Here is a 25,855-nt window from a genome sequence, read left to right as displayed (position 1 = left end):
TCTCAATCTTTAAATAATGCGACTAACAAGTAATCACGCCAGAGAAATTCAATAATAATAAAAAACTTAATTCATTTTTATTTTAAATCAGGACAGATGACGTAATATCTCCCTACGAAGTTCAAATATTAAAAGTAGATATATAACTTTGAAAATAAATACGTAATTTTTCACAGTAATATCACAATTGTGTAGGTGTAATATTTATGAGTATTTAATATCATTTCCATGAATAATCAGGCATAATGACGCAACTCTTCTGAGAAAAAGCTTTAAAACGATTACTAACTAGAGATGAAATATATTTTTAGAGATTCCTTGTTTTCGGGTAACAATATCCTTTATAATTTTTTATGCTAAATTATTTCTTACAATACATATATATAGCTTAGAAGTTGGGACCCTTTATTTTGGATTATTTTTTTACACTATGCAATCTCAGTCTGACGGTGGCCAAGAATGGCTGTCGTATAGGGCGCATCTAATAATAATGAAGCGTGAGGGCGGAGGAGGAGGAGGATGGGAACCAGAATGGTGGAGGAGCAGCAAGATGGCGGAAGATTCTCAGAAGCAGAAGCGACAACACTGCTATCTCTGCGATCTCCCGAAATTTCCCTGGGCAATACTACTCGAATATTCTGAACCTGTATGCAGGGGCTGCCTCAACTATGAAGGAGCCGATCGCATCGAAGGAGTCGTCGAAAATGCTCGTCGACTCAAAAGACAATACAGGGAGTTCATCGAAGCAACCCGATCAGCCCCCGCAGTTAGAGAGAGTACGCCCCGGCAAATAAAACCCTGCAGACGTCTCACTGCATTACCCGAAGAAAGCAGCCGTCCAGGGCTTGTAAGGGCTGAGAGTTTACCCCCCTCCTATGATGGAAGGTACAAAAAAGATTCATTAGAAAGAGTGCATTCTTTTGATGCAGGTACAACTGCCATAAAATCAGGTATGCAGTTACATTACTTTTCTTCTCTTCTTTTAACATAATGTTTTTATAGCTATTATTTTACTAATATTACTGCAGTTTGGCACTGCTGTGTTTTACTAATATTATTGCAGAAGCAAACTCTGTATTAACATTTCCTTCAATAACTGCAAAAAAATTAGCTTTCAAAAATTTCACAACTTACAAATTAAATACAATAAGAGGTCTATATGCAGACTTTTGAGAAGACCTCTGCTTTTACACGTAACAAAAATTATCGGTGAATGGAATGGTTACTACGAAAAAAATAGTAATTATGATGTAATTTATTATCGCAATAAATTTAAAAACAAAGTAATTAGGCCTTTAAATTCGTATAAAACAGGAAGAAAATCAGTTAAAATTGCAAAATAAATATTAAACAATTAATTGATCGCTCGGCCATGTGCCCTGAACCCCTAAATCAATCTCTGATTTCTATTTTTAAAAAAAAAATTTGCGTGACAATTGTATCAATATACCTTATGTCATGGAAACAATAATTAACAGATATATGAGAAAAAGAGCAGAAACCACGAATCAAACCATTAAACCACGAATTAAACCACGATTCAAATAATGGCGAATTTTCGGTAGCTCTTTCTAATTTTCAATTTTAACAGCCATTACTAACTACCCATACATACTTTTACTTGTACTTCGTTACTTTTTAAATTTAGTACTTTTACTTGTACTTTCGCTACTTTTTTAGGGAAAAAGTAAAAGTATTTGTAGCGGAAATATCGAATGAAATCGTTACTTTTTACTAAAACTCGGTAAGCTTTCTTAAAAAAAAAAAAAAAAAAAAAAAAAAAAAAAAAAAAAAAAAATAATGTGAATGCAATATATATGCATTCACAGCTAACTTTGTGTTTAAATACCTTCTGTTTCAACTTATACTACACATTCAATTATTTTTTACTAGCTCAAAGATCACAAAGCTATCTGTTTGCTTTGTTTATGTTTGTGTTTTTAAAACGCGTTTCTAAAGAGTAAAACAATTTTAAATCAATGGTAATTTAATTAAATAAAAATAATAAACTAAAAATTAAAGTCAATAGATAAAATTTCTTTTTCGTGCAAATCCATAAAAAGTTTGATAATAAAATTATATTTGATTTTAAAATTATATTATACGATTACATTATAAAATTATATTATAATATTCTTGCGAATTTAAAAATAAATTAATATCCATAACTTTCAAAATTAAAAATAATTAAATAAATAACAACAATTTTGCAAAAACATTAAAGAACATAAGAATATTATTCAATGAAATTTCAGGTAACTTTGAATTTTCGATTTCCTAGAAATGTACTTTTAAATCGTTACTTTTTTTGTTTAGTACTTGTACTTTTACTTGTACTTTTTACTCGTTACTTTTTAAAATAAGAACTTTTTACTTTTAACTCGTTACTTTTTTTAAAAATACTTGTACTTTTACTCGTTACTTTTTAAAAGTAACGTTGCCATATATGCTAACTACATACAGTTTTTTAAGATATTATTCTACAGTGATATTGCAACAGTACATGGTGCAAAACTTAGAAACTAATTTTTAAAATTTTTTTAAGGAATAAGTAAATATATTTCACAATGAATATGGATCATAAAATGAAATCATTATGCATAGAATACGTGTAACCTGAGACTAACATTTTAATACACTTTTACTATTCTAAAAATATCCTAAAATAGATAAAAATATTCTTCGTACTATTCTAAAACGCTAGTCTGAAGTTAAGTTGCTGTATATTGTTGTGCATGAGCAACAAAAATTAATTAATCGCTAAATCAGGTTTTATGGAAATTAAGAATTCGCTATGTGATACTAAAGCATTCCTTTATAAATGACAATTCAATTCGAATAATAAAACTCTAAAGCTGATATGACATGTTTAAGTGTGACAGTAGGCCGTAATATTTACAATAATGAAGCAAAGTCTAGTAATATATTTCTTCTTTCTATTACGATATAATAAATATAAGAATGTTAAGATAATTTATTATTAGATATCTCTAAGATCGGAAAATATAATGATAAGCCCCATTTTTAAATTGTTTGGCGAAAAACACGATTTCCATTTAGACACCAATATGTTTCTGAACATTATGCTGTTATTTAATGTAAATTCCAAAAAGCCTGGAAACTTTTTAAATACCTATCTGGAAACAATCTTAAACAATAAACACTGCAACAATTATCACTGCATATTGAGTTACTTTGTGGTTACTAAAAAGCAAATACTTTGGGAGAAGTGAATCAGTTTAACTTTTTTTTTTGCTTCAAAGCTTTACGATTTTTAAACACTTTTTTTATTTTACTCACCTAATTTTGTGTTAAGAAAAGAGTAAATTATATGAACTGATTGATCTACAAGTAGATCTTAACTATTAATTTATGTATTATGCTGTTTATATTTCGATTTTATTAACAATGAAATATATTAAACATATATATAACAATCAATATATATAACAATTAAAATATATGTAACAATCAATATATTAAAAAATGAAACACAAATAAAAATTTTATAAATTCTTTGGAACAAAGCAAGTATAGTAAAATTCTTGAATGAAGCAATAACTATTTTTTAACCTTTACCATAATACTTAGAAAAATACAAAGCAGTAATTTAGGTGAGTAATACTAGGATAAAATGATAATAACTTTTACCTGAATTTCTTCTAAATGTTCTGCACACGAAAAATTGTCTCTGCAGCCATAATACTAAAGAATAGTTAAGTACTTCGAAAGTTTGTGCCCACCTTTTTTCTTCTAAGTAAAAAGTTTATACTACAGAGTGATTACACATTATTTTATTACACATTATTACAAAGATTACACATTATTTTATTTGCTGGAATTTTCACAAAAGAATCTTCGCTACTTAGATTTCACAAACGCACTTTAGAACACATCATTCACTGGTTCAACAAGTTAGCTTGAAAGCTGCAGACGATTTTTCACATGAATAATAATGAAGTATTTTATCGATTAATAGAAAACGATTTAATAAACTCAAGTCTCAGCAAACAATATCTTAAAATAATAAAATGCCAAGCGATTTTTTTTTTAAACAGCACTCAACTTAACTTTTTTTTTTCCTTTTATTTTGTTTCTTGTATTTGGCTGCATATGTTTATAGTAACTTGCACTAAGATGATAATTGTTCTTTTTATAAACATGATGAAGTAATTTGAGTTTTTGGTTCAGTCATGAAAAAAATTTATAAAAATGAGTCAAATTTTGACAGGGAAGCCAATCTCTAATTCTATCTTTAATAATTTACAAAGTTAAAAGAAGTGAGCAAATCTATGTCCTTAAGAATGACAAAATCAAGGGCGTGAGTTCTTTGTCCGTTAATCTAGTGGGAGATAGTAATACCGAAGATTTCTTGGAATTCCTTACAATATGTTAATAAACAAAATTTTTAACCTTGTAACCTAAAATTTTAAAAAGTTGAAATTTGAATTGGGCAAAGTAGGTTTTAAAAAATACGAGTAACAATTAAAAACACATTACTTTTCAAGAACTGCAAAAAAACAGTGTTCTTAAAAAACAATTTTGAAAAAAAGGAAGTTTTAATAAAAAATGACATTTTATTCGTAATTGCTTTTAAAAACTATTTAACCTAGTATTATTATTAAGATTATTTTCATTACAATGTAAGGTTTTATCCTCTTAAGGAATCAGTGGATTTTAGAATAAACCATTTAAATTGTAATGCTAAAAATAAAATTTCTTAATCATCTCACAAAAAAACTCGAAGACTTAAAAAAATTTCTTGCAGTTAAATTTTAAATCATATTTTAAATTTTATAATAAAATCGCAACTATCGGTAATGCATTAATCAACATTTAATATTTATTATTTTTGTAAGAAAAATTTTCAAACATACTGCTGTTGATAAAATGATTAAGCAGTAAAAATTAAGTGGGCAAAGAAAATTAACATTAAGGAGTTCTAATTTTAAACCGCTCTCCTGAGTAAGCTATTAAAACCATATTTTCCAGATTGTAGCCCCTTTTCCCCCACTAATTTTTTTTTGAGGGACAAGAATAATTATATAGCACATTTAAGATTAAACACTCAAACTATTAAGATTGAAACCAGTTCTTCCTATGAATGACGTGAAAATCCGATAAATAGATCAAAAGTTATTAAGGCGTTAACCTTCTTTTCGCATCATAACATAGTATTTTCATACTTACCTCAGCACCGTAGGAATGCCAAGCAATTTTGACCCTGGTCAGAAGACGCGGACAGCGCCTGAGCTGCTGAGCTGCACATTACAACCAACGAGAGGACTTTCAGCCACGACAGATTTAACGTGCACTTTGTTGTGTGTGTACACCTGTTGCTGTATCGGCCGCCAGTATCGATCTCCCAAACCCCAGCTCTCCAACTAGCGGTGTGAGGTTAGCGGCCTTAAGGTAGCTAAAGCCAACTAGCGGCCTTAAGCGACTGCTCCACCAGAGCACTACCTTGAAAGTTAAAACATTTCTATTTAAGCTTTACTGATTCAAAAATATTTTATTCAAAGGATTTCCAACGAATACTTCATCGGTCATCGACTGTGTGGTATCTCAAGCCTTGGAGCGTGGAAGCCCCTCCAGTTCAAACCCATCTCAACCACAACGCAGCAGCAAAAAAGAAACCAACCAGTTTTTCCACTGCAGCACCTGCCAGCAACGGCTGGAAGACACACACTTCGTTCAATGTCCATCAGTGCCAGCCCACAAGTTTTGTTTTCCTTGCACCAAAAATAGCATCAAAGAACATAATGCTTCCGAGGAAATATTCTGTCCTAGTGGAAATAAATGTCCTCTGGTGGGGTCCAACATTTCGTGGGCATTCATGAAAGAAGAGATAGCAACCATACTTCGAGAGGACCAGAAACCAAAGAAGGACAAAGACAATTAAAATGGGTGCCTTTGTAAAATAGACATGTTTGAGATAGCCACTAATTTTTGAAATCCATGCATTCGTAAAGTCTACCATTTAAGTAAAACCCGATTTACTCAAATAATACAACGATTGAAGAACCTCAAACAGATCTGTTTTAAAAAGGCACCCATAGTATTATATGTAAGATAAGTTAATGTAACTGCCAGACTGAAGTCATTTTAAGTGTTCTTAACGTCAAAACATCAATTATATCAATGCCTTTCCAATGCTGTAGAAATACCCACTTTTGATGTGGAGGTTATTTAAAATCGAGTTCTGGTTGAGAGGGCAGAAAAATACATTTTGGGTACATACTAGTTTATTAAATTGAATGGCTTCATCTATTCATGTGCACAAAAAAGAAAAAGAAAAAAATTCTTAAAAACGATTTTTTTAAAAGAAATTGCTTGACCAGAACTCGGCTTTAAACTGCTTAACCAAGGCTTTTACAAATTGATATTCTTGTATTACGAATAGATTTAAAACTTTCAAGTAACTAAGTAGCTTAATTTTTCAAGTTATACTTCATTTGATGTTGTCACTCATGTGGAAAAGGAAATTTCTCTTTTAAAAAGATCTCTATATTTGTGATATGCAGGATTATAAAATAATTTTGAATAATTGACAACAAAATTATATTAAACAACACACAAATTTATTCCAAAAATTGGAAAATACGATTCTAGAATTAAAAATTCTAATGAAGAATTTTGGAATAATTTTCTATTAAAGTAAAAAATAAAAATTATATATTTATTAAGAAAAGAATTGAAAATCAAATCTCGAATTAATTTTTCAACAGGTGAACTTGATTAATTGTCCCTATTTTTTAAAAATAGGGTTCTTAGAACTCTGGTAAATTCCTTATCTCCATGATTTAAATATAATTCCTTAAACAATTAAAAGACAACTGAAAGCTCAAACTTGCCCCAAAAATCATAGTTAAAAAAAAATTAGCAAAGTCATCCAGTTTACAGCATGAACAAACTCAAAATTGGTAGTTTATTTCTATTATAATACAATTATTTTTCAAAAAACCAGTATAGTTGTTGTTAATATGTTTATTAAATTTGATAATAGATTTCTTATAGTCTATGATGTTCTGCAACCACCGAATTGGGTTGCCAAATCTCCTTGGATGCTTGGAAAATACGTCATGTGTGGGTCAGCCAATAAGGTTCAACACACACGCGTGACGTCACTTACAAATATCCAATTAAATCTGATCTGAAAATTTATTCAACGTGTTATTAAAGCCAAGCCTTAAAATTGTAAGCCCTGCACAACGATGTGATTGGACACAACCATGAAATAAGTTGCAAACACCCAATTGTTTTATGAAATTAAAGCTTACTTACTTTAATATTTATTTTACAATCAGTTTGTATATCAAAGAACAATAATCCATAGCTTGTATACATGAAATCCATGTTATAAGTAGTTCAAAGTATCCATATATCCTTGTAGTGAAAATGAGTGTACAAGAACAATAATGCTGTGACCAATAGTTTTCAAAAAATAATTTCAATAGTGTGTTACAGATTTACACAGGAAACAAGTTTGGGGCACAAGAATATTTTGATAATTTAAGTACAGTAATCGAATCTTGTTTACACGAAATGCACAAGATTTCATTAACACAGACTCATATGCATAGAAACTTGATGGCAGAATCTCGTATGCACAAAATACCGTTGATCAGAATCTCGTATGCACAAAATACTGTTAATCAGAATCTTGAATGCACAAAATACCATGAGACAGAATTTTCAAAGGTCAAAATACTAATACTAGGTCACAGAAAAAAATAGGAGAACTACAAAATAATATCATACAAATTAATAAACACATACGAATAAAAATTTAGCACTGAAATGTTTAAAGCAGTAAAATGTTTCATACCCATTTCAATTTGTTTTGATATGTATACTATTATTTGCAGGACAGACATTAAGACAATAATAAATCTCCGTGTCTTGTGAAGAATTACTGGAGTTACACTTGCAAATGCCGCTACGACTTGACTTTTTAATGTGGATAAAATCAGTTATTGTTTCACTGTGATTATAATAAGTGGAAGAACAACTTGCATTCCTAAACTTTCAATGAATTATTTTTATATATTTGAAAACTCATTTTAAATGAGGTTGCAAAATCTCATAGCTCTTTTTGGATGGTCATGAAGTATTAAAAAAATTGTATTTTCTGCAGCATTTTGTGCATAAGATTGTGTTCTGTAATCAAATCACATATAAATCACAAAACGAATAATAATCTTTGTTAATATCGGAAGTTTACTGACCAATAAATAAATCAAAATTTCAGATCATAGAAATAGCTAAATTTTTCAATAACAACTGCAAAACGTTTGATATCATATTTTTTTAAAAGAATATTTTATTGCAGCACAAATCTTGTTATTCTTAGTATTCACCTGAATAAGAGCTCACGTTCTACATTTCATGTAGAGTTTAATAACAGGCGCTCTATTTCATTTCACATATAAATTACAATAAATCATATAAATGATAATTATCAAAAAAATTTTGTGTTTATGATTAATACAATCAATATTTATTTATAAAATTTATAATTTGGCATTGACTAAACATGATGATCCAACTTCACTATTATCAACTTGCTGTAAAATTTTACTTAAGCTTTTAGAACTTTTTGCTTAGATCCTGCTATCTTAAAACACCATTAATAAAAAAATTATTCATGTAACAAAGTATCGAATATATGCATTTAAATGTGTTTGTAAGTGATTCTCAAGATTTTCTGCATGCTTCAAATTCATCATTTTTTTCCCATGATAATGAAAAAACATTTTTTGCCAAAGGACAAATTAAAAGCAAAAATATAATATAATAAGCTGATAATTACTATATTTTTTAAATTTCTAATAGTTATCACAATTTACATGGACAAAAAAATATATTTTAAAGACCAACATAATGGAAGATGAAAACTATCTAAGTACTCAACATTTGCACAACGAACTAATTTCAATTAAAAATAAATATATTGAACTGAATTTTGATCAGCATACCTTTTTTTTTCAAGATTAATTTAAAGATTAACATTAATTAAAAATACATTACGCCAAGTTATCACACTTATATCTCATTAGCAACTTTCACAAGTCTCCACAACGAGTAAGGTATAACAATGAGTACTATATCTAAAAAACATACTGCCATTTTTATTACTAGAAGCATTCCCACAGCAATATCAATGTGCATTTTCATAAAATATTTCGTACAATTTCTAGGAAAGAATTAATATGTTATTTCACTATGAATGTGTGAATTTAATAAAATCTGAATATTTTAACAAATTGCCTCTTATAAGCATTTTACAAAAAGAAATTTTTATTTCCTTAAATATAAAATAAATTTGAAATGACAGTACAAAATTGTAAACTATGACTAATGACAGAATTAGGCTGCTGCTTAATTCCGACTGTAAATTAATAATTGTTGCGAATAATAAAAATTTTTATATAAAAATATATATGACTGTACATATTTAAAACTAGATATAAATTATATATGTCTCATAATGAAAGATGTATTACATTAATAATTTTTTCCAAATATATATGTGAATGTCATAATGTTGTAAAATAAAATAAAAATGTTACTGTTTTTGTTGGGCAATTTTCATTCATAACTAATATTTCAAACATATTGAAATTAAATATTTAATTTAATAGTACATATGCTAAAAAGTAATTGAAACTGAACCCACTATGCACATATCATTACATTTTTCAGATAATTTAAGTTTGTTACTATAATCACCAATTTGTTTAGTTCTACTTTTCGATACCACCACTTTTATTACACCAACTTTTTGATAAACAAGTTTCAAACAGTAACACAAGCCTAAATGCATGTTGTTGTTTTTCTGTTCTTAAAAAAAAATGCATTTACAGTATGGTAGGCTCTTAATTAGCTGGCTTAGTAAAGTAACAGCAGCCTTTTGTAAAAATTATCGCGGGAGGCGGAGGGAAAAAATTGAAGAATGCTGAAATAGTTATCTGTACATTTTACCTTTTCCTAGGAGAAACTTTTCACTTTTGAGAAGGTTATTAAGAAACAATTATTATTTCTCCATGCATCATTGATCTTAAATTATTTAATTAGTGTTCTTAATAATATAATATAAGAGAGAGGTAAAAAGTGGAACTTTATCTAGTTATCTTGTCAACGCTTCCGCCTGATTAAACCGGATAGGCAAGAGACTACTCTACTTTTTAAAAAGAGAACTCAATTTGAAAAAATACTGAATTTTCATAACAGGGATTTTTAGTTAATAACTACAGTCGGAACTCTATTTAACGAAATCGCTAAATACCGGTAATAAGTTCGTTATATGGAAAATTCATTAAATAGAAAATCACCATTTGAAATACTTAAACACAACAGGTTTTAAATTCATAAACACTAGACATAATTAAAATAGCAATTGATACACCTTTATTTTGCAGACTAGCATCTACTATTTACTTTATAAATCTTAACCATAAAAGAAATCTGCATGGAAAGCAAGAATAGAGCAAAACATTGTCCAGGACATGCTACATACATTTTAAACTAAAAAAAAGCTAAATTTTTGTATAAAATTATAGCTGCATTTATTATATAAGTAATTTTAAACATACATTACATTCTTAAGTTTAATTGCTATTGATAAAATCCGTTAGTTTTGTCTAAGTTTTTTTTTTGAAATGCAAACAAAAAGGGAAATGGATTTTACTGCTTTCTTCAAAAGTTAAGAGCTTTCGAAAATCAATTCAAGGTCATTTCCCCCCATAGAATATGTTAACAAGTTCGAAATATTTTGGGAAATAGGGAAAGAGGATCTCAAAGAAAAATTTGTTAAATGGAAAATTTACTTTGCTATTTGGAAGTTATTTTACGAAGAAATTTCCAAACTGTTCTTTGTTCTTCGAAAAAAATTGCAAAATAGAGAAGTTCGCAAAATGGAAGTTCGTTAAATAGAAGTCCGACTGCATTTTAGTAATCAAGGTTATGCTGCATTTGGAATTATACAGTTTTGCAGCCATTGCCCATTCCATTTATTAAAGCTGAAATTGAATTTCAGACCATACAAAACTGTGCAACAAGTATTTCTACCATGCTGTAGTGAAAATTAAATTGCTTTTTTTTCCCACTGGAGCTAACTTTGTTACATGCACAGCATACATAAACAAGTATTAACAGATAAAAAGTAGAAATACATACACTTTAAAGGTTCAAGTAGAAATACATACTTTAAAGGTTTAAAAAAAAAAAATTTTTTTCTTCTTTTGAATTAGGCTAAAGCTTGTTTACAAACACAGGTAAATATCATAAAACAAATTATTAACAAAACAACAATAAAAATATATAAAAAACTCAACGGAACTAAAAAATAATCAAACCAAATAAATTATAAAATCACATAAAAACAAGGAGAGAAAAACAAACTTTTGAGATTTAACTGAAAAGAAAACTGATTTATTGCATTCAATAAATTTGGAAGCACAATATATGGAACTCTCTAAATTTATGAAAAAATATTAACACTTTTTCAGATATGTCTGCCATTATATTATACCACAAATTATTTAGGACAAAAAGTTTTTTTAAAAAATATGATATGTTTCAAAAGTTGAAATAAATAGAATATGAAATTTCTTTTCATAACTCTTTATTTATTTATTTTTCCATCAAAACATAAAACTAGAAGTTACAATTTTGTTTTACTTACAATTTCAACTCATAATTTTGATGGATCCTCAGGCTCAAGGTTAATAGATCCAATTTTCTAAATAAGAAGAAATAAAAAATATTTTAAAATATAAGATTCTATAAACAATTTTTAACTCTGTATTATAAAATAAATTACATATGGGCTTAATAACTTGAATCAGAAATAAAAATTTTAATGTTTTATTATTTTCTGTCATTTAAGCAAATCAAAATGTTAATTTTTAACGCTCAAGTTTTATTATAATTTTTTAGACCAGGATAAAGCATTTGAATTTAGAAAATTGTATAGCTACTCGAAATTTTACATTTGAATAATTTTTTCCTTAACTCTTAAATTGAGGGAAATATTTAGCCACTAACTGATAAGAAATTTTTTAAAAAAAATTTTTGAATAAGGCAATAGATAACAGTTACTAAAAAAATAATTTCTTGGCTTATAATAAAATATTTTTAAAAAAATTTTAAAAATTTTAAAGTTAATCTATATTATAGTTTCCTAAACTAGGCACTGCAAAAATTTAAAATCATCAGCTTGAAAAAAAAGAGGTTCTAAACAAAACACATTTTATGGAATCGACCATTAGACATGGAATTGTCATCATCTATCATAAAATTAAAATATAACGTCTCTTTTATTAATTTTTAATAATTCTTTTAATTTTAAGGCTCATTGAGGGTTTTTTTTTAAAAATTCTATGTCATCTAACTATTGCAAGAAGATTCTAAGTGGTGATTTTCCTAATTTAAGAACATCACCTTTAGAAAAGCAAGATGCTATTTACAAAACACATTTTATAAAATTGCCCATTAGACATTTTGTATAGAGTTGCCCATTAGACTCATCTCTCATAAAATTAAAACATGCATTTTCTTTAGTAGATTTTACTTGTTCATTTTATTTTATTTTTTTACTATTGAATTATACATCATACTATTGCAGGAAGGTTGTATGAGGCATTTTTCTGAATTTTACATCAGCTTTACAAAACCTAGCAAAAGCAACAAAATATTTACAAAGCACATTTTATAGAATTAGCCTTTATCTGTTATAAAATTAAACTAGTTTTACTGTCCTTCACTAGCTTTTACTTGTTCAATACAATCTTTTTTCTTTTCATTTTACAATTTACCAGTTTTTTAAAAAAGACATTTCCTTATCAAAAACTGTCTTGTTTCACTTTGTAGGGAAAAAAATAACATCTATGCATACAACATATAGACTTTTTTATAACATGCTCCTAAACCCAGGACAGAAATGAAAGTAAGAAATAAAAAAATATAGGACTTTTAAAAAAAAAAAAATAAAGGACATAAAAATATTACTTCATGCATATTTTTTTATTATAATCAAAACCATTTAATAATTAAAAACTTACCTTATTTAATAACTTACATCAAGCATTAATTTTATCAACTAAATTGCTAAGATTCTAACAATAGGTTACGAACATCCAAATACCATACTCTACATTCATTTTTTGGTCTAAAATTAAATAATATACTAGAAAATAACATAGTTGAATTTGTATTTAAAGTTATTTTGTAAGAAATATTTTCTATGAAAATTTTCAATTTTTTTAGGCCAATTCTATCAGAGCCTGAGCTGCGTCGAAATTTTTTTTTATGCATTTATGTTTTATTCCAGTTATGAGATGTTGGTTGCCTTCATCACTCATAGACTGAGCACTTGATACTTTTTCTTTCAAGATAGAAAGTTTCTCAAATTTTACTTAAGGCACATTTTCTTTTCATTCAAAAGTTTTTCGGGGGGCAAGTAGTATTTGGCATATGCATGCTTATAAAAAATAATCTTTTCTTTTAATGACGCCAACCTTTGCAAAATCAATTATGAGACAATTTCTCAGAAAAAATCAGTTATTGCAATATATAGCTATTCAACGTCAGCATAAAAATCTGCTTTCAAGTGTCGACTTAAGGAACCTAAGAGCTGTTTAGTACTAATATCAAATATCAATGTTTTTAAATATTTTGGAAAAAACAGAGTTTACAGTACAGTTTCAGTAATATAAGACAAAGTTTTAAATATATATATATATATATATATATATATATATATATATATTTATTTATACAGTCAATTCGCTATAACTCGAAGTACGATAACTCGAATTTTACTCCCTTTAACTCGATTTTTTTTTTTGGATCTTTTAAAGCGAGAAAAAAACCTAGGAGCTGATATTTTGCCCCTTTCTTTGCAACACACACACAATGTCTTTCGCACTCTTCATGGAGAAGCATTTTTTTTTTTTTAATGGCGGGCACTTGGAGCTATTGTCCATTGGCCACAGAAAGTGCCAGAACTGCTAATTCTCTTTTCGTTACCCAGTGGGCACCTGTGGCGAAGCCACGGCGGTGGAACAGCGTCGCCCACGTCACACTACCACAACCCGTTTATAGGGCGGGTCACATTCACACATTCACACACAAAGGAGAAAGGACATAGAACACAGATAGAGGGAAAGAAACATCCATGCCTTGCCCGGGATTCGAACCCAGAACCTTTCTGATGCAAGGACAGTTCCCTGCCCCCTACACAGACTGGTCGGCTCATGGAGAAGCTAAAGCTGTCCTTCTTGAAGTATGTGAACAGTGGTTAAATGAAACGTTACCAAATTTACTTCAAGGATACAGATAAAATGATGCTTTCAATATTGATGAAATGGGCTTATTTTTTACATGTCTTCCAAATAAGACTATGTTAAGGATGAAAACTGCTCAGGGGGTGAAATGAGCAAGGACCGTTATACTGTCCTAGTTGGAGGAAATGCCCTTACTTGTTATCGGAAAATACCGAAATCCCCGATGTTTCAAGAATGTAAAAACGTATCCTTTGGATTACAAGTCTAACAAAAAGTTTTAGATGACATCAGTTTTATTTGAAGACTATGTAAGAAAATTGGATCAGAAATTCTTCGCTAAAAAAAGAAAAGTGATACTCTTTATGGATAAAAGCACAGCACATAGTGATCTACCTAATTTGAAAGCAGTAAACTGGCAGTTTCTCCCGCCAAACACAACAGCAAAGTTGCAGCCGATGGACCAGGGTATCATAAAGTGCTTCAAACAGTCTTATCGTAAATGGCTTGTCAGAAAAATGATCTTAAATATTGTAAGCATTTAGAAAATTTGTAATTAATAAGCATTAATTAAATAATCCGACAATATTTTGAAAGTCCAAAACCGCAACTAACCGTAAGTCGAATTTCCGATATGTCGAAGTTTTTCGTCAGTCCTATCAGATTCGAGTTATCGCGAATTCACTGTATATATATTGATCCCTTTTAAAAGCCTGCACTTTGTCATAATGTAATTCAATGTTTATACTATTCATTTCAGAAAATGAATTCACACATATTTTAAACAGATTATGCATTCTATGGCGGCAATGTGATAAAGGAGAAAAAAGGTATCGGTTTTTAAATTTCACTTAATTTTTTCTTGCAGATCTATAAATAAATAAGTATAAGAATTCCATAACAAATGTTTTTTTCTGCTGTAGATTACATTGTAGGCATAAAATCTTACCGGGAGAACTTTACGCTTAACAGCAAAGTGTTTGTTTAATTCTCTAAACTCTTCTCGAAGCTTAAGAAGTTCAAAACATACTTTTGTATCTTCAAACCTCAAATTATCAAATGACTTTAAAGCAGCTGCTTCTTCTATCTAGGTAGTGAGAATATATATTAATATTCATGGTTAGACACATAAATGACCTAATTTCAAAATATTTATATCTTTGAAATTGTTACATATATTGTAAATGAAACAAAAAAATTGGGAATATTTCAGTATAAATACTTTGTCATACCACCAAAGGTGCAAAATTTTAAAAAAATATGTAGAGCTTGTCCATAGGTGGCTACAAGTTATAACCATTATTTTAATTCCCTTCTGTTATTTATTTATTTATTTATTTTAATTTTCTCAGACTAATGACCAAAAGTGGCCAAAACTTGGCAATTATTTTAGTGCAGGATATAAAAACAGAAATCTTCCCACAAAATTAAAAAATACTAATTTTGTTAATTAAAGAATACTAATTTTGTAATAAAGAATACTAATTTTGTAATAAAGAATACTAATTTTGTAATAAAGAATACTAATTTTGTAATAAAGAATACTAATTTTGTAATAAAGAATACATTTTTTTTCCATTTACAAATGTTTTTGTTAGACAAAAAGGAAGCTTGCACCACACATTTTTTAGTTCCACATGCATTCTTCTTCAATGCACATCAATGGTTCATAAACAGTGTCTTGGACAGAGGTTTATCCTTAATCCTATGGTTACCAGATCTCTGAGCCCTTTGCCATTATATTTCTTTTTAATGAATCTTACCAATAGCAAGACCACAACAAGAACTTAAAGAATGCTTTTATTCAGTATTGGAATCATTGAGAGAATGAAACTTCAAAATGTGCAGAATGAACTGGATTAATGTGAAAAATGTATGTTAGCATAAAAAGAGAATAAATAAAAATTTTAATTGTTACACATTAAATAGTTTTATGTAATTAAATGAAGAACAAAGCAATTAACGATTACATTTTGATTCTTAGAAGCTTAGCTTAGAATTTAGATGGATACATTTTTAACTGTTGAGGCAAATCTAAAAATACCAGTTCACAAAAAACGATAATTTTAATAACCTTTGATCTAATAATTGGACTTACACAGACTAAGTCTCAGCCTTAATAGTTCACGGGCCCAGTCCTAAATATGTTAATCTATTAATTTACACGATATTAAAAGTTATTAATGTACATGTTCGGAAATTATAGGTGCAAATACTTCCTGTGAACAAACATACCTTCTTTTCACATGATTGGAAAATATTAAATGTTAGGAAAAGAATAAAACAGTTAATTGTTATATATAGTAAAATAATGTTAATTGTTTTTTAGAATTAGAATACAAGCACATTTTGACAGAAAGATGATAGCTGAATATTTATTTATACCTTTGCCTCATTCAATTCCTTTCTAAGGCCATCTAAGCCCTTTTCAAGGTCATACTTTCTAATCAAATATTCTGGACCTTCAATCTCATCTAAAAGATTTTCTAAATCAACATTGCGGGAGAATTTGTTGAGCATCTCTTGATCTAACTCTCGTTGTGCTCTATTAAGATCCTGATGTTTGTAGAATAGGTCATGTTTTGAGTCTGCAAGAGTTTCCTTCAGTGACCTAATAAGTTTCCGAATTTATAAATAATTTAACAGACAGTTAACAAATGCAAACAAAAATACAGATAGGTAGATTTTAATGAATATAACTAATGATGTTTACTCCAAAAAACAGAAAAACAATAGTTTTAACTTTTTTTTCCAATTTTACTTAGGTAAAAAAAATTAAATATTTTAATTATATTGATATTTTTATTCATGATAGTATTTGCAACTGACTGTCTGCCTGCACAGCTGTTTGTAATGGGTTCAAGATGAACAGTGATCACCTAGCTTCCAAAGAATTGGTTTTACCTTATGTAGCATTGCAATAGACTTTTCTAGTACATAGTAAGATTCCAACATTTTATGAACGATATTAGAAAGTATCAGAACAAAATCTCTCTTTGGCCATCAAACAAAATGAAATTCGTAATGGTTAAATAAAAAAAAATATTTGGAATGTTTGTTACTGATAAATCAAGACTGAAAGATAAACCTAGATTTAACCTGTTAAGAAACGAAGAACCAATCGTATCCTAGGCGGTTAAAGTTCAAACGCTTCCAAATTTAACCAGCTTAAGCTCTATCTAATCAATCCTACACGTTGAAAGCCCAAAGTTACGTTATATTCCTTGATAAAGCAATTTATTACAGTAGGGAATGCATAAATAAATAACTCTAACCCTGTATAGAGCCTAAAAGTCCCTTAAGATATTAGAATTCATTATGTTTTAAAGTTAAGAGAACAGAAGAAACTTTTCAACACAAATTCTCTTACACTTCCATAATGAATTTAAAAGTTCAAGTATAGAGAAAGTGAGTTTAGACAAAGAAGTTTTTAAAATATCAAAATAAAAATAAATTATGAGATAACTTAGGATTACGCAATGGTCTCTTCCAATAATTTGTTTGCATTGTGATTTTTTTTTGTCAACAATTGAAACTTCATGGCTTACTCTAGCTTAGATTGAACAAACTTTTTCTTTTTCTTAAATTTTGAATTAGTAATGGAAGTGAAAGAGAATTCACACCAAAAAGCTTTTCTCAAGGTATAGCATCCTCTTAAGGACCACTAACTAGTATACCACATATTCCCTACATTAATGTTTTTTAAAGTAAAAGGATGTGACCGAGATAATATTGTGTACTATAGATTATCACCTTCCGGCTTCAATCAACAAGGTTTGGTTAGACCCAGTTTTAGCTGGTTAAAGGTGGAAGCATTGGAGATTCATTGGACTTTAAGTGACCAATATATGCGATTCTCAACTATAATGAGTTAGACCGAAGTTCATCCTTCATGTCATCTTTATCTTTAGCATATTTGCTTGAATAATGGCTCAAGACATCAGGAAGATTGCAACAGCTTCTGAAATTCAAAGATCCGAAGCACCAAAAGGCTGAAGTCTTATTTGGTTCCAATGCTTGCAGATCTTAGCTGGGCATAAGGAAATGCATAGATGGACACACCTTTGTAGCTCAACCAGGAGTAAACATTTCAGACAGACATCGCCCATTCAATGTATTACACCCCTTAGACTCATCCCTGGTGTAACAGTCGAACTCCAAGTACGGCCTTTACCATCAAAGCTGATAAAGTTGTCTAGTACATTATTAGTAGGCTTGCAACCAGCCACAATAAATGTATTTCCTTTGATAAGGGGCAGAAAACATTTTTGATATGTAGTAAATGTAACACTGTGAAGACCTCCCCTGACCATCTCTTGACCTGTTCAGTTCTTGACAGTGATGATATAAATTTCAGACCTCATCTTGTTTATGACTTTTTGAAGGTTCTTGGGCTCATGGACTAGCCTAAGATTAGATCATGAGGAATAAGTCATCGTCATCATCATCGTATTTTAAAAATTAAATATATTTGAGTAATTAACAAAATAAATCTATGAATTTGTACACTCCATGACAATACATAATAAAATAGGAACAAATGTAAACCGAAGATTTTAAGCTTCTAAATCAGTCAAAAAACTATGCAAGTTTCAAGTGCAAATGTTTAGAAAACCTATTTATATATAATTATTATATTTTAGTATTAACTCACTGAAACTCTTGCTCCAAATCCTTAGTAGATTCTTTCATTTTGTAATAAGACTCCAGCATTTTACGTACAATGTTGACATCAACTAAAACGAAATCTGATTCAGGACGTAAAACATACTCAATCGATACTTCGCTCTTTCGTGCTGGAATGATATGAACCGCTTCGACTTTCAGAATCTCTTCTTCTTTCAAGTCGACTTTTTGATAAAACTCTGGATAAGGGAAATGATCTGCGTCCTCTTCCTGCATACTTACAAGAACAGGCATGGTCAATACAAGACCACCTCCAGGATATGTAGGAAACCGTTGCTCAACATCACTGTCAACAAATTCACAAGCTTTTTCATCAGATCCACCAGATTCATAACATTGTTGTAAATCATACGTAAATGGACGCATATAGTAATCTAAATCTAAAGAAATGTTATTCTGTGTGAGTTCAGAATAGTCAATTGATGTTATTGCAGTCGAAACAATTGCATCACAGTTTAGGCAATCCATTGTACAATTGGAATCCAGTTTGGCTGAGTCTTTAATTGTATTTATATCATACTGAGAGGTTGAAGGATGTTTTTCAACAATATCTTCATCTGCTACCATATATTCTGTCAAGTCAAACTCATCAACTTCTTTCTCTTTTTTAGTACTATCTTTTTCGAGATCGTGTTCATTTTTGGAAGACGTCATAGTCTTTTTTAACAAGTCAGAGTCTCCATTCACATTTTCCTCATAAATCAAGTTATCAATGCTCTCTGTGTCTGAAGAAAACTCTACTTTCTCCAAAACATTTTTAATAAAATTAAATTCTTCCTCTTTGGATGAATCAACGACCACCAAAACTGAAGTTGGAGGGTACATAATGTTATGAAAATACTCATCCGTTTCAGACGAAACAGTTTTGATTAGAGGCGTCAAGAGCAGCACGACATCGATCAGATCGTTTATTTCAGCAGATATAACTAAGTAAAACAGGTGATGCACAGAACTTGTAACAAATTTATTTATGACAGTAACTTGAGTGGTGATGACTTTCCGTATTCTAGCCATTTCTTCATCCATAATTTGCTTTTGTTCTCCAACATCATAATTCTGATTATCTATGTAGTTTTCATGTAAATTTTCAGGGTACAAGATTACAGGCCACTTAAAGGATTCAGCCTCTTTTTTACGAGTCGACTGAAATAAAAATGCACTTAAATTATTTTCTAGACTTTTTTGCTATTTCATGGTTTAACTCAACTAGGTGTAAGGAAATTACATTATAATTCACGTAAAAATTATATTTTTCTGTTGAGGTTACAATAAAATGGTTTCTTGAAGAAGTACCAGTGAGCAACATACACATAGCACTAGCACAACTTCTTTTTAAAATTATTTTGATGCATCATCTTTAAAAATATGATTTCTTTCATGTTGTTGTTGTCTAATCTATTACAGTGCTAAATATTCGCAATATAAGTTTAGAGGATAATTTTTGCGATTTCTGGTGCCTGAGGATTGTATAGGATGTCCTCTGGTGGAGAATTGAGTTTAAACAATATAGCTAGAGTGGCCTGATAGTTGAAAATGTGCCCTGGTGGGATTTGGTGGCAATGTTTGCATATGGGGGCATGGTATGGTCTTGTCTAAAGATATCTTCATGTCCTTGAAGTGCCGTGTTTCAAGTCTTTCTAGGATGGATGAGAGGTTTCTAGGACAGTTAAGATGTTCGCATTAAATGTAGCACTGTTTCTTTCATAAAAAATTACACATAAATGCATTTATTTTATTTTATAATTGGTGTTAAACAACCAATCCAATCCTGAGTTTATGACTCTCAATGTTTAACTCTGTAGCCTTGTTATTTTGAGTACAGAAGACAAAGGAACTCTTGGATCAAGTATTGGGCGAAATTCGCCTTTGTGGAGAACCTTTAGATGTAACTATCCAGCATTAGCATTACATGGAGGGGAAAACCACAAACACCACCCACAGTTAGCCTGACTGCGAGGATACTTCAATACATGATTCATCTACCACTGAGAATATTTTATGTCAGCACTGTGGTTGAAATCTTATTGACCAGCTATCTCTTGAATTCGAACCTTGTTTAACTCATTGGACAGGGAACACTCTATCCTCTAAGTTACAGCGTCTCAATTGTATATTCTAAATTGTGACTTTAAAAATAATACAAAATAAGTATCATTTCTGTGAAAAATTCAAAAATTGAAAATCGCCTTAGAAATGCGTCATGTCATGATTTCATAATAACCTACAAACCTCCTCTTACTTACATTACAATAGTTAATCAGTATAAGTTATTCCCTTTTTCTCTTGATGTTGAACTGCATAAATTTCACCCAATATTCCAAAATATATACTATTTTCTATTATCATGAAACCTGATTTAAGCTAAAGAAATCAAACTCCCAAAAAACCTAAAAAATTATTGATTGGAGTTATTTTACAATTCACAATTTTCAACTAACAATATATTATTGAGTTTCGAAAGCTATAACGATTAATATTTCCGTTAAAATGTTGTGAAAAAGTAACAATTCCAACAAAAATGTGCTAATAGTTGTGTCACATAAAAATTTAATTTTTCTTTTTATAAATTGAGTGTTCATGCTTAATATCTAAGAAACTGATCAATCTTACAGATGAATCCCTTGATGATTTTATCAAACTTAAAAAGGATTGGTATGGAATCCTTTTAGTTAAGATACAAAAAGGTATAGACAAGAGCAAATAGGCTGATATGTGATACAATGTGATCAGAATATCTCCACTTTGTATGTTTTGCAATGCTTTCACTTTTATTAAAAATACTAAGATTAGAATGATTTTACATTTAAAAAATAATTTCTAGAATTGTAAGATTTAAAACGCAGGGCTAAAAAAAATAAGACAATTAAAATTTAGGGTCTTAATATCTATATTTCAGTAAGACTCAGTGATTTTGTACACTTATAGGAAAGAGTAAATGATAAAAATCAGGAAAAAATCAGAATGTATCATTTGTTAGCATTCACAAAAACTTCTAATGCATTCATGGGAAAAAATTAGTCCTGTTCCATAATTCATCACACAATGTACTTATATACTTACAATAAATTTTTAACTTTTATGAAAAACAATAATATACTGTTAATAAAAAAATTACTTAATAAATATTACCAAAATAGAATCAACTTTTATGAAAGTATCAGTCATAGAATCATGCAGTTTTTGAATCTTCCTAGCAATGGCATTTTGTTTGGTCTTTAAAATTTTACATTTTCTTTTATATATTTTCATTCTTTTCTCAATCTCTTCTTTCTTTTGACGGAAATCCATTACTTTTTTCAAAATACTTTCATCAATATCAGATAGACAAAAGCTTTGATTATCATCCTCACTCTCAATGTCTTGTTCACTTTCAGAGCTTTCGCTACTGGAATGACCTGAAAATTAATATTTTTTACATTTGAGTTTTGTTTCAAAAATAAAACACACAATAAATATGATTAAAATATAATAATTCTATGTCACAGTAGTAGAACTTTTATTTAGTTGTTTAGTAATTTTATAAACTGAAAGAAAAAAATTACATCTGAAGTTGTTTTATGAAAATAAATTATGTATTTTTGTATTTTTCTAAAAAAAAGATATCCAAAAATGGATAAAGAGAATATAAACACAAAATTGATAGAACACTTACGCCGATAAGTCGATTTAGCGGCTGACAAAGCTCTTTTAACAAATATTTGTTTGAAATAACCTTTGTGCCTGTTATTTCTACCAACTACTTTCATCATGTCCTCATAACACTGCTTCCACTTTGCTTTTTCTTTCGAGCGAAAATCTTTTAATAATTCAATATTGGTCTTAACTGTAACCAGCTATAAGAAATTAAAAAGGTTTCATCACAAAAATATATGTTTAATGAAAGTCTTTTACCCACCCAGACAATACAATAAGATAGATAAAATAAGATAGATAGATAGATAGATACATTAAGATGAGGTAGTTACAAAAAGTAGATTATAAAATATAAAACACAAATATGTGTTCTAATAAAATCTTGAAAATTCAGTTACACTAAGAAATAATTCTAGATTATGTTAGTGAATTATAAACATAAAAAAACAATTAACAACAGATTCAATTTTGATATTGATATTTATAGTGGAAGAAAAATAGTTTTAAAAAGCTAAATAAATGCAATTTCTTAATGCACCAAGAATAATGATGTATATACAAAGATATGCAACATATTACATACAAAAAAAAAGTTTTTAAAAAAAAAACTGAAAAATTCTTTAATAATTCAATTGTAACCATCACTATAATTAACTAAAATTCAATAAAAAGAATTATCAAATCCAAATTTATCATTCACTGATTAACATTTTTAAGCCTAAACAATAAATCGTTCATGCAAAAAACAAAACAAAACAAAAATGCATTACAATTAACAACTAAAATTACTTGCAAAATGAACGATGAATAAACAGAATTTGCAACTATAAATAATAATTAAAAAAATTTTCCCTCATTCATTCTCTAACTGTAATTAATTTTATTTCCAACGCCTGACTAGTGAATACTAATTCTTCTTGAATTGAAAAACTATATTTTTATGTGTAAAGGGCTGTTTAAATAATATGTAAGCATTTTACAAGGATTAGGCATTGTTATTTACTTATATTTGCTGATTAGGGAGAGGAGGCATGAAAAATGCTAACATAAAATATTACAATTTACATCCTTATCTTCAAAAAATTTTAATAATACCAACGAAAAAAACTAATGCAACAAAAAATATGAGAAAAATATTAAAGTTGGAATTAAATTGAGAGAAAATAAGAGTTGAAAAAAATTCTTTGAAGAGTTTCAGAAGTCATGAGTTTTGACAACAGAAGGAAAATAAAAGATCCTAAAGTTCTACTTAAAATTTTATAAAATGAATGACTATGTAAATTTTGTTTTTTGCAAAGTTACATAGTTTTAATATTTTATGAACTAAAATAATTATTATTAAATATTTATTACACTAAAAATATTTCGTGCTAAAACTGCGACAAGTGAAGATATTCACAATAAAAACAAACTTTTCAGTTTCAAATGAGGGATGACTCTGTAAGATGTTTAAATGTGAAAATTAGTGAGCATAAAGAACGAAAGAATTCATATTACAAATCATTGAAGGAAACAAAAAACAATCCAATGGATTCTAACTTTAAAAAAATGTGAAAGAGAGGAAGGAATAATTTGGTGAAAAATAAACTTGCCTCTTCTTCTTCACTTTTAACATCCATTTGAAATTTCTCTATTATTTTAGTGCACCTTAGTTCATCCATTACAGTTGATTTTAAAGCATTTAACTCCAAGCATTTCATATTAAACCTACAAATAAGAATACTTATAAAAAACAAGTACTTTAGTTAATGTTTACCATTAATATTTAATAATCTTTTTTAAAAAAATATAAGAATTTTACATAAATAATAAGTTCATTGATTGCTTTTATATATATATATATATATATGTAGTAACAGGGCTCCAACCCTGTTATCAGTGTTGTATTTAGCTTGAAATAATAGCAGTCATAAGCCATCAGACGTTCTAAACAGGTTTATTTAAATATAGGCTGGTATTGCTAACAGTTTACGTCCACACTCCCTATGGGAGGGGAATGGACAAGACTTCTGACAATTCCTGAACAGCTTATCAGGATCAAATCATGATGAAAGGACACGCAAAACTATGCGTTCTTACGTTTTATACCAACATAGATTTGAAGTAAAAAGGCACATTCGTACATTCCTTGTAACCTTATGCATTAAGGAAAATCATTTCTGCTTCCTTATATGGAATTGAAAAAGGGAACGATTCTAAAAATAACTCTTCCCTTGAAATATAAATCTATTTATATTTCAATGGTATGTTTTCAGCCTTGAATTCCCAAAATAGAATCTCTCTACGCTTATTCTTTAACAAAGACATTTTATGAAAACGAAAGAGTTTTAGTTCTTTTATTAATACAAAAGTATTTACTTTTTGTATTACATATATATATATATATATACAGAGAGAGATTTTTTCTAAAGGAGAAGAAAAAATTAGTAAAATATGTTTTTAAAAAAATATTTTAAATTTTAAAAATTTTTTACTTCTAAAAAAAAATATTTGGAAAATAAAATAAAATAAAGAAAATATATAATCTCGTCGTCAACTCACAGGATTATATGTCCTATGACTTTAACTAAGTTTAATTATTAAAATAAAATTCTAAATAACATTCTTGAACATTCAAATCACTAAAATATAATTTATCGCATGGTTTTAGTAAATGTAGATACATAACAATTAGTACTTTAGAGATAATGTCACTGGATTGGGTCCAAATGGGTCCAAGGTTATGGATTTGAACACTGATAAAAACGTTCAACTCTTAAGAACTTGAAATTGGTTTGATAAAAGAATTTAATCAATAATCAAAAGTTAGAAAATAAGGACACAAGAAAAAAAAGTTTTCAAAAAAATCCACTTTTAGTTCGACAACTATCTGAAATAATACTTGCCTAATATCAAAAAATTTCTTTTCACAGTCCATTTTAGCTTTCACTAACTGCAAATAATAATGGAAAGCTTGAAGTTTTTTCTGTTCCCATAAGTCATTAGTTGATATTTCTTGCAGATCAGATGGTAATGATTCAGAATGTTGTCGGCTATTAGACAGAACACAGAATAATAAATCTTTACATGTATTCAATATTTTTAAGCCACTAAAACTTCAAAATATGTTAAACAAAATTACCTTAATGTAGGTACAAAGGAGAATTAAATAAAAAGTACCATTCTTGTCCTGATACTCTTAGTCTTAGTTTTATTTAATTTTAGGAATAACTATAAATTTTTATTTTTCAGAATAATGTCTATTGTTGCAA

At 28.7% G+C, this 25,855-nt stretch overlaps 2 protein-coding genes across 2 annotated transcripts in view; one reads left to right on the top strand and one right to left on the bottom strand.

The window, feature by feature from the left end:
- Positions 1-402: 402 nt before the first annotated feature.
- On the top strand, positions 403-9,588 carry LOC107455424 (interferon regulatory factor 2-binding protein 2-A). The gene is made up of 2 exons (XM_016072981.5): positions 403-950; positions 5,523-9,588. Exons 1-2 carry the CDS (start codon positions 431-433, stop codon positions 5,900-5,902), a joined length of 900 nt encoding a protein of 299 aa, XP_015928467.4. The 5' UTR covers positions 403-430; the 3' UTR covers positions 5,903-9,588.
- LOC107455425 (uncharacterized) overlaps positions 7,802-25,855 on the bottom strand; it is a 58,211-nt gene continuing 40,157 nt past the window's right edge. Inside the window, exons 27-34 of the mRNA XM_087166201.1 lie at positions 25,490-25,636; positions 24,197-24,311; positions 22,624-22,804; positions 22,101-22,366; positions 18,940-20,114; positions 16,671-16,896; positions 15,235-15,372; positions 7,802-11,743 (exon numbers count right to left, since the gene is read on the bottom strand). Coding sequence (XP_087022327.1) covers positions 11,696-11,743; positions 15,235-15,372; positions 16,671-16,896; positions 18,940-20,114; positions 22,101-22,366; positions 22,624-22,804; positions 24,197-24,311; positions 25,490-25,636 — 2,296 coding nt within the window. The 3' untranslated portion in view covers positions 7,802-11,695. The remainder of the gene's footprint in view (positions 11,744-15,234; positions 15,373-16,670; positions 16,897-18,939; positions 20,115-22,100; positions 22,367-22,623; positions 22,805-24,196; positions 24,312-25,489; positions 25,637-25,855) is intronic.

The sequence above is a fragment of the Parasteatoda tepidariorum genome, chromosome 6 (assembly GCF_982258835.1).
Source record: "Parasteatoda tepidariorum strain Cologne lab strain chromosome 6, Ptep-v5.0, whole genome shotgun sequence".
Lineage (NCBI taxonomy): Eukaryota > Metazoa > Arthropoda > Arachnida > Araneae > Theridiidae > Parasteatoda > Parasteatoda tepidariorum.
Note: the sequence above shows the minus strand (reverse complement) of the source record. Positions and strands in the feature narration are given on the sequence as shown.

What these genes read in the sequence shown, in the direction of transcription:
- LOC107455424 (XM_016072981.5), top strand. Translation starts at nt 431, where the DNA reads ATGCAATCTCAGTCTGACGGTGGCCAAGAATGGCTGTCGTATAGGGCG. An exon ending in TACAACTGCCATAAAATCAG is followed by an intron (nt 951 to 5,522) that starts GTATGCAGTTAC and finishes TTTTATTCAAAG; the next exon opens with GATTTCCAACGAATACTTCA.